Here is a 19292-nt window from a genome sequence, read left to right on the forward strand (position 1 = left end):
AGGGTGAGTGCCAGATCCTTGCTGAAAACGTCAGCAAGGTCATGATACTCAGCCGGCACCTCCGTGAGATTGGGGGGACTTTGACCTCCTCTTTAACTTCATCACCAGGTGGCACAGAGGATCTTAAACACTCCCGGTGGCAGGTTTCACTCCACTGAGCCACAACCCCAGACGGCCAATCAATCCGGGGATTGTGTTTTGCCATCCCTGGAAATCCCAAAATTACTCTGGAGGTAGAAGGTGTTACAAGAAACACAATCTCCTCCCTGTGATTACCAGAGACAACCAAGGTTAAAGGCTGTGTCTGGTGTGTGATTTCTGGTAGTAGAGTGCCATCTAGTGCCCGCACCTTTAATGGTGAAGGAACGGCCACCAGAGGGAGCCCTACAGCCTTAGCCCACCTACTATCCAGTAGGTTCCCTTCTGATCCTGTGTCGATCAGTGCAGGAGCAGTAAGGGTTAAATCCCCACAGAGGATTGTGACTGGGAGTCGTGCGCATTTGCGTGGGACACCCGTGTGGTTTGTAAGGCTCACTCTCAGCCCAGTCTCTAAGGTTGAGCTCTGTTGTTTAACCGCCTGGGGCCCCTTATTCTGAGCATGCTCATTCGAGCCGCAGTAAACACACTCTCCACGTGCCAGCTTCCTTTGTTTTTCCTTTACTTTCACTTTTGCCCTGCTTGTTTCCATAGCAACATCAGCAGGGGGAGCTGGTGTGACGCGGAGAGCCCTGGCTTTGGAGCAGGGAGAGAACGGCACTAAAGCGGATCCGGAAGGGAGAGGGACAGCATGCACCTGGCCACGCCCTTCGTCTCTCTCCCGCTTGAATTCCTCTAATCGATTGTCCAAGCGTATAACCAGATCAATAAGCCCATCTAAATCCCGCGGCTGATCCTTAGCCACCAGATGCTCCTTTAGGGCCGGAGACAGCCCGTTTACAAAGGCGGCACGGAGTGAGACTGCATTCCAACCGGACCTCGCTGCCGCGATGCGGAAATCGATTGCGTAATCAGACGCACTCCGCTGTCCCTGTCTCATTGACAGCAGCATATTTGAAGCGGCCTCGCCTCTGTTGGGATGATCGAACACCAGTCGAAACTCCCTTATAAACTCAGTATAAGCAGAGAGGACCCGTGAATCTCGTTCCCAGAGCGCCGTAGCCCAGGCGCGTGCTCTGCCCCGAAGTAAATTAATTACATAAGCCACCCGGCTTATGTAATTAACATAAGACGCGTACATAATGGGCCGTTGAGAAAAAACGAGCGCGCACTGCATCAGGAAGTCCGCGCACGTTTCAACACAACCACCGTACGGCCCACACAACAGGACATTTGTCGCATTTGTGTTGCATTGCATTTAGAGTGCAACTTTGGTTCATTACATCTGGTACCACTGCACTCTGTGCACGCACGCACACACACACACACACAACACGCATACACACACGTGCGTGTACATGAATTTTTCGGTGTGAGAAAGCTTTTGGAGGCATGAAGAGCTGAAAAGCTGACGTGATTTTTCGCTGGACTAAGGAACTACATGAAGTCTTTTTTTTTTGTAAGGATGAAGTCAGTGCACCTCATCACCGTACTACACGTCACAATTTGGACTCCTATTTAAAGTTTGTGTTGGACTTTAGCAGCAGTGTTGTTTATAAATTAATAAAATATCAAATGAGAAGGATCTATTTTAGCCATTATATAAAACAAATAATGAATGTTTTTACATTTTTTCAGTGGAACGAATATTTAATTTGGTGAAAGCTGGAACATACCATTCAACGAGCCAAAGCCGAGTTGAATGGTATGTTCCAGCTTTCACTTCATGAAATATTCGTACCATTGAACTCATAAACATTTATTATTTGTATAACATGATCCTATGCTTTCATGTGAATGTACTGTGTACCTTATACTTTGCTTTTCTGTAATTCTGGCTTTGTGCTTGTTTTAAGCAGCCCAAACATAGCCTTTACTCTTGTTGCTTAATTTTTTATTGCTGTGTAAGCTCTATAATGTATGATCAAAATTTTATGACTGTTGAAGAAAATCATGTTATAGTTTCACATCCCATTCAGATTTTGTAACAAAATGCAACAGTTGATCAAGTTATTTTTTTACTGTGACTGACCAATCAAATGATTTATTGATTTATTATAAACATCACAACACACACATTAAACACACTATCAATACTGACTGTTTCATTTCTTAAAGATGGCTCGTACATGTCTGCCATATAAGGGCATGCAGTGTCGCTATGGTAACTCTTGCTGTGGACCTGCTCTGCTCTGCATATCTATGTGCTGCTCCGGTTAAAATAAAAGATGTCTATTTAAGATGACAGCAGCGTGTGGACAATGCATACTTTTAGAGGATTCTCCTTTGCTGACTGAGCTTCATTCATGAAGTCAGTGGTGTAACTGAGTGGCACATCGTGGGTCACTGTAATTTGCAAACAGTGGCTCAGTTATTTAAGATGCAAGATTGAAAAAAACCTGTTGGTCTTGTCGAACGCTTTTAATCACTAGTCCAAGAATTTTAATTAGACATCGGTCTAGCAGGGGAAAATAGCAACTAGACATATGTCAAACGTTACTGGTCCGTGTCCTCGGGCCAGTGGATTTCTCTACCCCTGACCCCCCCCACACCCAAACCACCCAAAAACAGTATTTATATAGTAAAATGTAAAAACATTGATTTATAGTAATTTTTTTTTTCGATAGAGGTACAACAAAGGTGGGAAAATTAACCTGTTAGTTTTGTCCAACCCTGTGATGCTGGAGCCTATCCCATCAGTCACTGGGAAAGGGGTGTGGGCCACTTCCATTCATCTCCCTTCTGTATCCGAACCAAATGGTAAGCATTCCTAAGATCCAGTTTTGTGAAAATTTTGGCTCCATGCAGGGGCGTGAACACTGAATCCAATAGAGGTAACTGGTATCGGTTGCGAACCGTGATCTCGTTCAGCCCTCTATAATCAATGCATGGACGGAGTCCGCCGTCCTTCTTGCCCACAAAAAAGAAACCTGCACCTAACGGGGATGAAGGATTACGGATTAGCCCGGCAGCTAATGAGTCCCGGATGTAGGTCTTCATTGATTCGCGTTCAGGACGTGAGAGGTTGTACAGCCTGCTGGACGGATACTCAGCGCCTGGAACCAAATCAATGGCACAATCATAAGGTCGGTGCGGGGGCAGGGTGAGTGCCAGATCCTTGCTGAAAACGTCAGCAAGGTCATGATACTCAGCCGGCACCTCCGTGAGATTGGGGGGACTTTGACCTCCTCTTTAACTTCATCACCAGGTGGCACAGAGGATCTTAAACACTCCCGGTGGCAGGTTTCACTCCACTGAGCCACAACCCCAGACGGCCAATCAATCCGGGGATTGTGTTTTGCCATCCCTGGAAATCCCAAAATTACTCTGGAGGTAGAAGGTGTTACAAGAAACACAATCTCCTCCCTGTGATTACCAGAGACAACCAAGGTTAAAGGCTGTGTCTGGTGTGTGATTTCTGGTAGTAGAGTGCCATCTAGTGCCCGCACCTTTAATGGTGAAGGAACGGCCACCAGAGGGAGCCCTACAGCCTTAGCCCACCTACTATCCAGTAGGTTCCCTTCTGATCCTGTGTCGATCAGTGCAGGAGCAGTAAGGGTTAAATCCCCACAGAGGATTGTGACTGGGAGTCGTGCGCATTTGCGTGGGACACCCGTGTGGTTTGTAAGGCTCACTCTCAGCCCAGTCTCTAAGGTTGAGCTCTGTTGTTTAACCGCCTGGGGCCCCTTATTCTGAGCATGCTCATTCGAGCCGCAGTAAACACACTCTCCACGTGCCAGCTTCCTTTGTTTTTCCTTTACTTTCACTTTTGCCCTGCTTGTTTCCATAGCAACATCAGCAGGGGGAGCTGGTGTGACGCGGAGAGCCCTGGCTTTGGAGCAGGGAGAGAACGGCACTAAAGCGGATCCGGAAGGGAGAGGGACAGCATGCACCTGGCCACGCCCTTCGTCTCTCTCCCGCTTGAATTCCTCTAATCGATTGTCCAAGCGTATAACCAGATCAATAAGCCCATCTAAATCCCGCGGCTGATCCTTAGCCACCAGATGCTCCTTTAGGGCCGGAGACAGCCCGTTTACAAAGGCGGCACGGAGTGAGACTGCATTCCAACCGGACCTCGCTGCCGCGATGCGGAAATCGATTGCGTAATCAGACGCACTCCGCTGTCCCTGTCTCATTGACAGCAGCATATTTGAAGCGGCCTCGCCTCTGTTGGGATGATCGAACACCAGTCGAAACTCCCTTATAAACTCAGTATAAGCAGAGAGGACCCGTGAATCTCGTTCCCAGAGCGCCGTAGCCCAGGCGCGTGCTCTGCCCCGAAGTAAATTAATTACATAAGCCACCCGGCTTATGTAATTAACATAAGACGCGTACATAATGGGCCGTTGAGAAAAAACGAGCGCGCACTGCATCAGGAAGTCCGCGCACGTTTCAACACAACCACCGTACGGCCCACACAACAGGACATTTGTCGCATTTGTGTTGCATTGCATTTAGAGTGCAACTTTGGTTCATTACATCTGGTACCACTGCACTCTGTGCACGCACGCACACACACACACACACAACACGCATACACACACGTGCGTGTACATGAATTTTTCGGTGTGAGAAAGCTTTTGGAGGCATGAAGAGCTGAAAAGCTGACGTGATTTTTCGCTGGACTAAGGAACTACATGAAGTCTTTTTTTTTTTGTAAGGATGAAGTCAGTGCACCTCATCACCGTACTACACGTCACAATTTGGACTCCTATTTAAAGTTTGTGTTGGACTTTAGCAGCAGTGTTGTTTATAAATTAATAAAATATCAAATGAGAAGGATCTATTTTAGCCATTATATAAAACAAATAATGAATGTTTTTACATTTTTTCAGTGGAACGAATATTTAATTTGGTGAAAGCTGGAACATACCATTCAACGAGCCAAAGCCGAGTTGAATGGTATGTTCCAGCTTTCACTTCATGAAATATTCGTACCATTGAACTCATAAACATTTATTATTTGTATAACATGATCCTATGCTTTCATGTGAATGTACTGTGTACCTTATACTTTGCTTTTCTGTAATTCTGGCTTTGTGCTTGTTTTAAGCAGCCCAAACATAGCCTTTACTCTTGTTGCTTAATTTTTTATTGCTGTGTAAGCTCTATAATGTATGATCAAAATTTTATGACTGTTGAAGAAAATCATGTTATAGTTTCACATCCCATTCAGATTTTGTAACAAAATGCAACAGTTGATCAAGTTATTTTTTTACTGTGACTGACCAATCAAATGATTTATTGATTTATTATAAACATCACAACACACACATTAAACACACTATCAATACTGACTGTTTCATTTCTTAAAGATGGCTCGTACATGTCTGCCATATAAGGGCATGCAGTGTCGCTATGGTAACTCTTGCTGTGGACCTGCTCTGCTCTGCATATCTATGTGCTGCTCCGGTTAAAATAAAAGATGTCTATTTAAGATGACAGCAGCGTGTGGACAATGCATACTTTTAGAGGATTCTCCTTTGCTGACTGAGCTTCATTCATGAAGTCAGTGGTGTAACTGAGTGGCACATCGTGGGTCACTGTAATTTGCAAACAGTGGCTCAGTTATTTAAGATGCAAGATTGAAAAAAACCTGTTGGTCTTGTCGAACGCTTTTAATCACTAGTCCAAGAATTTTAATTAGACATCGGTCTAGCAGGGGAAAATAGCAACTAGACATATGTCAAACGTTACTGGTCCGTGTCCTCGGGCCAGTGGATTTCTCTACCCCTGACCCCCCCCACACCCAAACCACCCAAAAACAGTATTTATATAGTAAAATGTAAAAACATTGATTTATAGTAATTTTTTTTTTTCGATAGAGGTACAACAAAGGTGGGAAAATTAACCTGTTAGTTTTGTCCAACCCTGTGATGCTGGAGCCTATCCCATCAGTCACTGGGAAAGGGGTGTGGGCCACTTCCATTCATCTCCCTTCTGTATCCGAACCAAATGGTAAGCATTCCTAAGATCCAGTTTTGTGAAAATTTTGGCTCCATGCAGGGGCGTGAACACTGAATCCAATAGAGGTAACTGGTATCGGTTGCGAACCGTGATCTCGTTCAGCCCTCTATAATCAATGCATGGACGGAGTCCGCCGTCCTTCTTGCCCACAAAAAAGAAACCTGCACCTAACGGGGATGAAGGATTACGGATTAGCCCGGCAGCTAATGAGTCCCGGATGTAGGTCTTCATTGATTCGCGTTCAGGACGTGAGAGGTTGTACAGCCTGCTGGACGGATACTCAGCGCCTGGAACCAAATCAATGGCACAATCATAAGGTCGGTGCGGGGGCAGGGTGAGTGCCAGATCCTTGCTGAAAACGTCAGCAAGGTCATGATACTCAGCCGGCACCTCCGTGAGATTGGGGGGACTTTGACCTCCTCTTTAACTTCATCACCAGGTGGCACAGAGGATCTTAAACACTCCCGGTGGCAGGTTTCACTCCACTGAGCCACAACCCCAGACGGCCAATCAATCCGGGGATTGTGTTTTGCCATCCCTGGAAATCCCAAAATTACTCTGGAGGTAGAAGGTGTTACAAGAAACACAATCTCCTCCCTGTGATTACCAGAGACAACCAAGGTTAAAGGCTGTGTCTGGTGTGTGATTTCTGGTAGTAGAGTGCCATCTAGTGCCCGCACCTTTAATGGTGAAGGAACGGCCACCAGAGGGAGCCCTACAGCCTTAGCCCACCTACTATCCAGTAGGTTCCCTTCTGATCCTGTGTCGATCAGTGCAGGAGCAGTAAGGGTTAAATCCCCACAGAGGATTGTGACTGGGAGTCGTGCGCATTTGCGTGGGACACCCGTGTGGTTTGTAAGGCTCACTCTCAGCCCAGTCTCTAAGGTTGAGCTCTGTTGTTTAACCGCCTGGGGCCCCTTATTCTGAGCATGCTCATTCGAGCCGCAGTAAACACACTCTCCACGTGCCAGCTTCCTTTGTTTTTCCTTTACTTTCACTTTTGCCCTGCTTGTTTCCATAGCAACATCAGCAGGGGGAGCTGGTGTGACGCGGAGAGCCCTGGCTTTGGAGCAGGGAGAGAACGGCACTAAAGCGGATCCGGAAGGGAGAGGGACAGCATGCACCTGGCCACGCCCTTCGTCTCTCTCCCGCTTGAATTCCTCTAATCGATTGTCCAAGCGTATAACCAGATCAATAAGCCCATCTAAATCCCGCGGCTGATCCTTAGCCACCAGATGCTCCTTTAGGGCCGGAGACAGCCCGTTTACAAAGGCGGCACGGAGTGAGACTGCATTCCAACCGGACCTCGCTGCCGCGATGCGGAAATCGATTGCGTAATCAGACGCACTCCGCTGTCCCTGTCTCATTGACAGCAGCATATTTGAAGCGGCCTCGCCTCTGTTGGGATGATCGAACACCAGTCGAAACTCCCTTATAAACTCAGTATAAGCAGAGAGGACCCGTGAATCTCGTTCCCAGAGCGCCGTAGCCCAGGCGCGTGCTCTGCCCCGAAGTAAATTAATTACATAAGCCACCCGGCTTATGTAATTAACATAAGACGCGTACATAATGGGCCGTTGAGAAAAAACGAGCGCGCACTGCATCAGGAAGTCCGCGCACGTTTCAACACAACCACCGTACGGCCCACACAACAGGACATTTGTCGCATTTGTGTTGCATTGCATTTAGAGTGCAACTTTGGGTCATTACATCTGGTACCACTGCACTCTGTGCACGCACGCACACACACACACACACACAACACGCATACACACACGTGCGTGTACATGAATTTTTCGGTGTGAGAAAGCTTTTGGAGGCATGAAGAGCTGAAAAGCTGACGTGATTTTTCGCTGGACTAAGGAACTACATGAAGTCTTTTTTTTTTTGTAAGGATGAAGTCAGTGCACCTCATCACCGTACTACACGTCACAATTTGGACTCCTATTTAAAGTTTGTGTTGGACTTTAGCAGCAGTGTTGTTTATAAATTAATAAAATATCAAATGAGAAGGATCTATTTTAGCCATTATATAAAACAAATAATGAATGTTTTTACATTTTTTCAGTGGAACGAATATTTAATTTGGTGAAAGCTGGAACATACCATTCAACGAGCCAAAGCCGAGTTGAATGGTATGTTCCAGCTTTCACTTCATGAAATATTCGTACCATTGAACTCATAAACATTTATTATTTGTATAACATGATCCTATGCTTTCATGTGAATGTACTGTGTACCTTATACTTTGCTTTTCTGTAATTCTGGCTTTGTGCTTGTTTTAAGCAGCCCAAACATAGCCTTTACTCTTGTTGCTTAATTTTTTATTGCTGTGTAAGCTCTATAATGTATGATCAAAATTTTATGACTGTTGAAGAAAATCATGTTATAGTTTCACATCCCATTCAGATTTTGTAACAAAATGCAACAGTTGATCAAGTTATTTTTTTACTGTGACTGACCAATCAAATGATTTATTGATTTATTATAAACATCACAACACACACATTAAACACACTATCAATACTGACTGTTTCATTTCTTAAAGATGGCTCGTACATGTCTGCCATATAAGGGCATGCAGTGTCGCTATGGTAACTCTTGCTGTGGACCTGCTCTGCTCTGCATATCTATGTGCTGCTCCGGTTAAAATAAAAGATGTCTATTTAAGATGACAGCAGCGTGTGGACAATGCATACTTTTAGAGGATTCTCCTTTGCTGACTGAGCTTCATTCATGAAGTCAGTGGTGTAACTGAGTGGCACATCGTGGGTCACTGTAATTTGCAAACAGTGGCTCAGTTATTTAAGATGCAAGATTGAAAAAAACCTGTTGGTCTTGTCGAACGCTTTTAATCACTAGTCCAAGAATTTTAATTAGACATCGGTCTAGCAGGGGAAAATAGCAACTAGACATATGTCAAACGTTACTGGTCCGTGTCCTCGGGCCAGTGGATTTCTCTACCCCTGACCCCCCCCACACCCAAACCACCCAAAAACAGTATTTATATAGTAAAATGTAAAAACATTGATTTATAGTAATTTTTTTTTTTCGATAGAGGTACAACAAAGGTGGGAAAATTAACCTGTTAGTTTTGTCCAACCCTGTGATGCTGGAGCCTATCCCATCAGTCACTGGGAAAGGGGTGTGGGCCACCCCTAAAATAGAGTGCCTTGATTAGAGAGAGAGTGGCTTCAACTCAGAACATGGTGCCATTTTGGTTCCAACTGCGCTGAACTACTGAATGAACCTTTAGTGTTTTCAACATTTTTTAAAATCATTTAACCACATACAGCAACACAACCAGGTACAGGTGATATCAAAATAAATATAAAAATAGTTAAACTATCAAATTTACATAAATTTTCAATTTATGATGATTTATTTAATTAATTTAAAGCCTGATTTATGCAGCTGCAGCTCTATAACTCCATGTCATGCGATGACGTGTGTGACAGTTTTAAAGATCTCCGTCTCTGGATTATGCTTTATTCTGGACTAATTAGACCCTCAACAAGCTTTTCTTTCTATAATCTTCACCTCCAAATCAAAGGTAAGCTGTACATTTTCCTCTTTTACCGACTTCGTGCTGTAAATGTGTGGACCTTTCTGGTCCATTTATCAGTGTGCGCACTATAAAAACTGTTATAATATGATGGGAGACGAAGGACTGAAAGCAGAAACTTGTCAAATCACAGCCTTTTGTGTCTGATTTAACAGGTGCATGTCAGGCTTCAGGTCCCAGTCTGAACACTGTTTGAAAAAACTAAACGGTCGGGCTTTTAATCACAGAAATGACTCCGGTCCCGCTTTACTCAAATCGGCGAATGTCAGAGCTGAACTTTAATTTGTACCTCTGCACGTCCAGACTGCTTGGGGTTTTTAATGGAAATACATTGCAATCGGACAGAACATTTATCCAATAGAGCCATATGGATTTAACAGATTAGTTACAGTCAGGAGGCGCCAAACATCTACAGGGAATCCTGAATCGGGACATGCGCCTCATTTAATGACCGGGTCAAAATTTCCTCTGAAAATTTTTTTCTGCCAAAAGTATTTGGTACATTATCAAAATGTAAAAGCAACAACATGTTTGCTGCTTTCACTGCGCAGCCTGCAGGCTTCACTTTTTCACTTTATTTATTCACTGTCTCCAAAGGAGCAATGAGCTGTACAGCAATGGGTATACAGAAAAGTACAAAATAAAAAGAAAAGAAAAACACACCAGACATTCAGTACATAAGGGGGACACAGTACAGACCTGAATCGATGGAAATGGAACCGAGTTACCTAACACGATCTGCCATCAACCCTAAGTACCTGCTTCTCTCCTCTGGTCAGCATTCAGAACAGAGATAGCCATAGGTACAAAGGAGTACTTATATCTGTTGCTCCTCACTGTAGGAAACTTAAGCCTCACTCCAGATGGCAAATAACAAAATTCACCATGGAGAGGGTGGGCCAGATCAGATAAGATTCTCTGAGCCTTCCTCCTCACCTGTCTGGAAAACAAGTCAGACAGTGAGGTCTGCTGGGCTCCCAAAAGCTTGCTGCACAATTTTACAATGTTGTGAAGTGGCTTCCTTGCTTTAATGCTGAGGTTTCCGTACCAGCACATCATTGAAAAAGTTAAAACCGATTCAACACAAGATTTATTAAATAGGGTCATTATTGTTCTGTCCACTTGAAAACATGACAACTTACGAAGACAAAAACAGATGCTGCTGACCCTTCTTAGACAGCAGGTCTGCTGTTGTGAAAGTGTAGGAACACGGACCCACAACAGGGGGCGCAATGAATGGACAATGGAGGAAGTAAAAAACAAGATTTACTACTGAAACAAGCACGAGTAGTATAACAAACACAATGTTTAGGGTCGAATCCGCTGGTGTCGTGTGGGCAGGCTCGAAGATAGGAGACGTCCGTCTCAGTCGAACCGGAACCACCCAGATCTCCACTGCCACCGAACCCTGGAAATACTGGAACCGCCAAGTCCCGAATTCCCAGGTGGCCACTGCCTCCGCTCGTCGGATCCGGTACTGCTGGCAGGAGAGAGCAAGAACACACAGGAGTGGATGAACGCACCCAGTACAGAGAGGGGAGAAGCCGCCTCCACCTCTTGGCAAAGTTCAGCAGGAAGGTGAGTACTTATCCAAAGAAGGAGGGTCTCAGTAGTCACCAGTCCTGAAAGGTTTAACAAGTTTTTCAATCACAGAATATGCTGCAGAGAATGTTACCTTGGTCTTAGGCGATATCTCGGCACTGAGGTGGAGACGCCGTCCTCCTGATATACCTCGGTGCTGAGTAGAAACAGCTGTGTTTGGTGATGGGTGACAGCTGTCACCCAGATTACTCCCATGATGCGGTAGCGCCCTCTGGTGCCTGGAGCCCGCACTCCAGGCAGGGCGCCCTCTGGTGGTGGTGGGCCAGCAGTACCTCCTCTTCAGCGGCCCACACAACAGTCTGCATTGTCATTAAAGTTCAACTTGCTATCTATCAGTGTTCCCAAATATTTATAGTTGTCCACCTGCTCCACCTGTTGGCCTTTGATTGTAGTGGTTTTGAGTGAGATCATCTGTATCCAAAAGTCAATAACCATATCTTTCGTCTTGACAACATTCAGCTGCAAGAAGGAGTCGTCACACCACTGAACCATATCTGCCACGACAGGGCCATGTTTCCTTTCATCACCATGCAGGAGACTGATTGTAACAGAATCATCTGCAAATTTTAATATATGGCAATTCTTATAGTGGCTGCGGCAGTCATTTGTATATAAAATATACAAGAGAGGGGACAGCACACAACCCTGTGGTGAGCCAGTTGAGGAATACAAAACATCAGAAAGGCAACCATTTACCCTCACTCGCTGAGATCTCCCTGTTAAAAAGTTCAAAATCCAACCTGCCATAGTAAAATCCAGTTTAAAATCCTTAACAAGCTTATTAAAATATGTGGTTGGATAGTGTTAAAAGCAGAAGAAAAGTCTATAAACTAGAAAGTTGTCTTTCTAGTTTGGTATTGTAACCCTTGTAACTCGGGCTGCAGCTCCGAGTCTCAGCACTGTTTGAAAAAATAAACGGTCGGAAATGACTCTGGTCCCACATGCAAGGGGACTGGAGTCAATGGAAATACACTGCGATTGGACGGGACATTTCATACGATGTGTGTGAAAAATTCACTGTACAAAATCCATTATATACGGTGTTTATTACATGGAAAAACAATACAAAAACTTTGGGACTTTTTTGTTTGGTGACTGTGAATATCCGGTTTATATGACGACAGTTTAGATGAGTTTTACTGTACATGGGACTGAACAATAAATTTACCTCTCAAAGCTTTGACGATGTCGGCTTCCATCCCACACAGCTGACTTTATTTGCCCAAATTTTTCTTCTGTTCGGATCTGAAGGGAATCTGTACATCTTGAAGCCCTTGCTGTGTCTATTTGTGGCTCCAAATGCACAGCAACCCGTCATTTTCAGCGAATAAATAAAAAATAGCTGGATTTCCATGCAGACAGATTAACAGCAAACGCTATTTTGAACCCAAGATGGCACCACGTCACGTGACCAATTTTTTTCGACTCGACATGTCGCCATTCTCTCTAATCAAGGCACTCTAATTCTGCCCTCCCTCATTCTGGATTTTTCCTCACACACCAGCAGTGCATGCTCTCTTGATTATGTCACCTTTATCAGTTACACCTTCTCCCTCTCTCACTTGCGAGATTGCTGAGCCTTGTGCCACTTTCAAGCATTTGTCCTCACTGTTACCTAGTCCTGTTTTTTTGCTTAACCGTGTATCGACCTGTCTGCCTGTTTTGCTGGATTTTGTCTCTGCCTCATGCTTCGGCTATTGTTGCTTGTTTTGGACTGCCTTATTGGGTACCAACCCACACCTGCATTAAACCCTGTTACTCCTGAATCCCGTATTTGTGTCCAACCTTCTGGTTACGTCAGACCTGTCAATTCTGTGTTCTGAACTCTGCCAGTATCACTGTTTTCAGACTGAACGTCTTCCTCCAAGGTTTCGTCTCCCTCACTGTCGTCTAAATAAGGATCAAAACAATAAGGCTGTATCCCACACAGCTTCTTCGGACATTTTCAGAATTACTTTTAGACTGGACTTCAAAAAAAAAACTCCACACTAGAAAAAAAAATTGTCCGAAAACAGCTCAACCTCTGTCGTGTTTACAATTGGCACCACAGTCTCATTTGAGGGCGGGCGCTAAAGGAGTAAAAAATGACGCATATGACGTAATTTTTCTACTTCCGAGGGGAAAAAAACATGGCATTTTCAATGGATTTTTAGGCAAATTACATGCAAAAAAAGTGAAAATGCAAAGAAAAAGTGACGATGTGGGGGGAAAGTGGACATGTGTTGTGGTTTGCTTATGACCTGGAGCACAAACATGTGGAGGCAGTTGTGCAGGCGAGAGAATGGAGCTACTCTTGTTAGCTGTGTAGGCTAACACTGACACAAGGCCTCGCTTTTTCTTCCCTTCTCCACTGGGAACCAAAAAAAAAAAAACACTTTTTGTGACTGCTTCGGTGATTGCAACCGAAAACAAAACAGTACACAATTTATCCGTGTGAAGTTATGCTGTGTATATATTGCACAATGGGCGCAGAGGTCCCCGTAAGTGGTCAAATCCCGCGATATCACGCAGGGTTCAAATGAGACTGCGGTGCCCTATTGATTTGGGCTTGAATGAGCAGGTCCCATTCTTCCGATGATGTCACAACAATATGGATGTGGCTGAGGGCTGAAATAGAGTGCAGAGTTCAGACAGCTGTTGTTTATCCTTCACCCGCACACTTATCGACTTTTGTTTGTTTTATTGTTTAAAATATGAACATTTCATCATTTTTAGTGATTATTTGTGGAGATTTTTTTAGTGTCACCTACTCTTTCCAACACTTTCCAACACACCTAACCTGCAAGTGTTTGGAAGTGGGAGGAACCGGAGCATGTGGAGGGAACCCATGCAAACTCCACACAGAAAAGACCATGTGGGTATTATAAAATATTCCATTCATATATTACGTTACACAGTGTAGTCCAGTGTTTCCCAATATCCGTGGTACCCACAGTACTACACATTTTCCATTTGTCCATGAACTAATCAGAGCAGATAAGCTCAGTCAGCTGTTGGTTATCTGAACACACCTGATTGGCCTGATATGCGCTGAGATGGACATACTGATTTTTGACTTGAGCAAAAAAACTTCAAAAGTATGATATCACGTGATTAGGTGTATGTCTACAAAAGTAAGTTCCATTGGCTTGTCCCTTTTAAACTCTGTGTTGCCACAGTAAATCTGAGATGGCTCTGCAGGTTGATTTGGCACAAGGTTTATGCCAGATCCTCTTCCTGACACAACTCCACATTACATGGAGAAAGGGCACAGGTGGTCTTGAACCAAGAACCTTTGGTTAGAAAAACAGCCACACTAACTGCCCAGGTGTATAGCTACAATACACTTCAATAATATTTCATTATTGCATTCTGTCAAGTATAACTAGGGTTAAGGTAATCAGAAACTGCATTTTACATAACACTGATTAATTCCGAGTATCATCTTAATCTGGTTAATATCATAATATTGCTCTCCTTCTAAACAAAGTCATTGTGGTATAGGGTATTTTATGTCTCTGTGCGTTATACACTCTATTGAGTGCACTTGTAGTTGTTTATTCATGAATGTCTGTTTAATTGTGCTGCATTTCTGTGTATGCACTTCTTGTGGATTGAAATTTGTTATTTTGCGGAATATCCATAGTTTTTGTGAGACACTGCAAGCACAGACTTGGTGTAACTGAATTTGTTGAAACCAGTTGAAACTGTTTTACTGTAAAAATATTTGCCATATAACTTGCTATTATAAAGAGATTACATCATCAAAAAGGTTGCATTTAGGTTAGAATTTTTTCTTAGTATTGTTATTTTTATTATTATTTTATGTGCGTGTGTGTGTGGGGGGGGGGGATTTTTGTCAGTTTCACTTGGAGACAATGCATAGACTGCAATAAAAAAACATCATAATAACGAAAAGGCTGCTATGCAGGCTGAAGTCCTCTGTGGTATATAGCGAAATAAATGTCTGTGATGTTTTACAGATGAATAAATGGCACATTTTAGACAGGTTTTAGAAGAAAGGAGTACTTCTCCTGGTAACTACACAAATCCCGCCCATATCTGTTGTCATGGATACCAAATGATACACGAACTGTGTCGCCATAGACAGAGCCATAATCCTTACCAGTGCTTGTTTTGTCGCAATTTTTTTCGTCTCAAAAATCGTTGCAGCACTTGCAGTGTAAACTTGCGAGGCTGCAGGTTGACGGGTCAGGTTATGTGTGCCAGCCTGTCTCTTTCCTGGACGCTCCTCTTCATCATTACCTGCCGGCTGACAGTCCTCCGCTTCTCTCGACATCTGTTCTGGTTTAGTCGACGGCCCACGTTCATTATCCTTCTGTGACATAACTTTTAGAACGAACTTTATACGAACTTTTCCAGTCCTGAAGAGGTGACGTCGCTGAACTGCCAGAGTCGTAGAAAATCACGTGACTAGTGACGTCATCGGTTGTCCCACATCATGCTCAGAGTGCTGCTCTTATTGGACCGACACTTTTAGCTTGTCATAAGCTAAACTAGTGGCGCGCGTGAGAGATTGCAAACACTGGCCACGAAGTTGGACCAATGCAATGCATTCTGGGTAAACGTGATGATAATAAATGAAGTTGTATTACGTGCTTCAAAAACCTGAACTTCGTGCTGTTGGACTGTCATGATGTTGGAATAATCCCCCAAATTTCTCCTGTTTGCTCACAAAAAGCAGACAATTTAATGCTTAAGACTTTTTTTTCTGGAGTCTGACTTTTGCGTTTATATATTTAAACGAACGTATCACGCCATAAAAAAAGTTTTCATTTATGGAGTGAAACATTAGTTTAGATATACATTAGATGTACATTTTTTTAAAGATAGATAATTTAAAGATACATTAAAGTTATTTGAATTAATGTATCACTTCATAAAAATTGCGCCAAAATATGAACAAACGCAGAACACTAGCCACCACTCCAAATTGCGCCTATCACGTGTTGTTAACATTTTGTTTGCCTCATGAATGAATTCTAAATATAGAAGCAAACACGTGACACGTAAGCAGACACGTAAACAGAACCATGAACAGAATCATCAGGATTCAAAAGACATTTAGCAGTGAAATTTGATGTAATTAAATTCATCTTTTACCTTAGTAAATACTAGTAGAGGTCCACCTTAGATTTGGAATGTATAATAGAAGATAAATCTTACTGATTTTTCATATCAATATGATATACGATATGACTATGATTTGACAGAGTGCAGCAACAGTGAAAATTAAACATTCTTAAACAAAACTAATAATACCACACTCATTTTGCACTCATCATAAGGTTAGGATACTGTGCCCTCCAAAAGTACTGGAACACTTGGAATTTCACACATTTTAATGTGTTTATGCCATTTTAAATACAAGAAATACAAAAAGTAAAGAATAAAAATTTCTAAAATTATCTTCCTCAAACTCAAAGTGAAAGCAAATCTCTAAAACTTGATTAAACCTGTAAATAATAATCAGTTTTATTGCCAGTTTTTTTTAGACAAGTCAGGGGATGGAAACATGAACATTTCCAAGTCACTGAATATGTCCTGGACTTTATTTACATCAATTGTGAAGAAATACAAAAGTTTCTTTCATCAAAACATCAAATCTTGGCTTTCAGCTCAAATTGTAGCTGAAATTTCAGGTCTTCTTTTTAAGAAAATCCTCCTCTACACCACTTCATCAGGAAGCTGGATTTTATATTTTTAATTAATTTCTATCATGTTGTAGAGATTTGCTTTCAGTTTGAGTTAAGGAAGATAATGTAAGAAAAAAAAAATGTATTTGAAATGGAATAAACAAATTAAAATGTGTGAAATACCTAGTGTTCCAATACTTTTGAGGGCAACTGAGAAACACTGAGGAGCAGCATCTTACATCTCATATATACTGCAGCGGATAATATAACATTTAGAGTGGAACCCTGCAAATGGTGATACAAGCATCAAATTTGGCACAAATAATCCACAGACATGAACTCTTTTGAAAAAAAAACAAAAACAACAAAAAAACTGATTGGCCACTTGAATTTTCAATAGGCAGCCAGGTAGGGGTCAATTGAAGAATTACACAAGGGTCAAAATTAAAAGATGCTCCAATCATATACAACCCCAATTCCAAAGAAGTTGGGACATTGTGTGAAATGTAAATAAAAACAGAATACAATGATTTGCAAAGCCTCTTCAACCTATATTCAATTGAATACACTACAAAGACAAGATATTTAATGTTCAAACTGATATAGACTTTTTGTGCAAATATTTGCTCATTTTGGGCATAAACGGAGCATCCCCAACAGGCCCAGCCATTCACAAGCAAAGATGGGGCAAGGATCACCGCTTTGTGAACAACTGCGTGAAAAAATAATCCAACAGTTTAAGAACAATGTTTCTCAACATTCAGTTGCAAGGAATTTAGGGATTGCATCATCTACAGTTCATAATATAATCAGAAAATTCATAGAATCTGGACAACTTTCTACAATACATATAAGCAGCAAGGCCGAAAACCAATTGAATGCCTGTGACCTCCGATCCCTCAGGCAGCACTGAATTAAAAACCGCGTGGGCTCAGGAACACTTCAGAAAACCATTGTCAGTTAACACAGTTTGTCGCTACATCTACAATTGCAACTCTACAATGCAAAGCGAAAGCCATACATCAACAACATCCAGAAACACCGCCGCCTTCTCTGGACTCAAGCTCATTTGAAATGGACAGATGCAAAGTAGAAGAGTGTGCTGTGGTCTGATGAGTCCACATTTCAAACTGTTTTTGGAAATCATGGACGTCGTGTCCTCCGGACAAAAGAGGAAAAAGACCATCCAGATTGTTACCAGCACAAAGTTCAAAAGCCAGCATCTGTGATGGTATGGGGTGTGTTAGTGCAACTTACACATCTGTGATGGCACCATCAATGCTGACAGGTACATCCAGGTTTAAGAGCAACACATGCTGCCATCCAAGCAATGTCTTTTTCAGGGACGTCCCTGCTTTTTTCAGCAAGTCAATGCCAAGCCACATTCTGCACATGTTACAACAGCGTGACTTTGTAGTAAAAGAGTGCGGGTACTAGACTGGCCTGCCTGCAGTCCAGACCTGTCCACTGACCACTGAAAATGTGTGGTGCATTATGAAGTGCAAAATATGACAACAGAGACCCCGGACTGTTGAACAGCTGAAGTCGTACATCAAGAATGGGAAAGAATTCCACCTACAAAGCTTCAACAATTAGTGTCCTCAGTTCCCAAACGCTTATTAAGTGCTGTTAGAAGGAAAGGTGATGTAACACAGTGGTAAACATACCACTGTCCCAGCTTTTTTGAAACGTGTTGCAAGCATCCATTTCAAAATGAGCAAATATTTGCACAAAAACAATAAGGCTTATTAGTTTGAACATTAAATATCTTGTCTTTGTGGTGCATTCAATTAAATATAGGTTGAAGAGGATTTGCAAATCATTGTATTGTTTTTATTTACATTTTACACAAATTCCCAACTTCATTGGAAATGGGGTTGTAGAATCATATAGAAAACTACACCACATTATTTGCCTGATCATAAAGATTCCAAAAAGGTATAGTTTGGACTATATGACTGAATGTTGCACTGCGCTCGTGAGAGTGTGTGCTTCATGTGTCCAGCAGACATTTTCATGGTGAAGTCACCACCTAGTGTCAGTAGGTCTCAACAGCAGCTAAAGAGAGCAGTCACTGACTGAGAGGAGGGTCCACCCTGGACAGGTCACCGGTTTATGGCAGAAACAACACACATACTCACACCTGCATTCAATTGAAAGATTCCAGTCAACATTTATATCACCTTTACAGCAGCCATATGGTGTCCAAAGTGCTTAACAGTGAAATCAAAGATCAGTAATTCCATCCATCCATCCATCCATCCATCCATCCATCCATCCATCCATCCATCCATCCATCCATCCATCCATCCATCCATCCATCCATCCATCCATCCATCCATCCATTTTCTTCTGCTTTATCCACACACACCTCCCCCAGCTCCTCCGGGGGAACCCCAAGGCGTTCCCAAGCCAGCCAAGAGACG

At 42.8% G+C, this 19292-nt stretch overlaps 1 protein-coding gene across 1 annotated transcript in view; it reads right to left on the reverse strand.

The window, feature by feature from the left end:
• The window catches only part of cfap251 (cilia and flagella associated protein 251), an 81460-nt gene extending 65842 nt beyond the window's left edge, over positions 1–15618 (reverse strand). Inside the window, exon 1 of the mRNA XM_034170382.1 lies at positions 15336–15618. Within this exon, the coding sequence (XP_034026273.1) occupies positions 15336–15557 (222 nt within the window). The 5' untranslated portion in view covers positions 15558–15618. The remainder of the gene's footprint in view (positions 1–15335) is intronic.
• Between the last annotated feature and the right edge of the window lie 3674 nt (positions 15619–19292).

The sequence above is a fragment of the Thalassophryne amazonica genome, chromosome 5 (assembly GCF_902500255.1).
Source record: "Thalassophryne amazonica chromosome 5, fThaAma1.1, whole genome shotgun sequence".
Lineage (NCBI taxonomy): Eukaryota > Metazoa > Chordata > Actinopteri > Batrachoidiformes > Batrachoididae > Thalassophryne > Thalassophryne amazonica.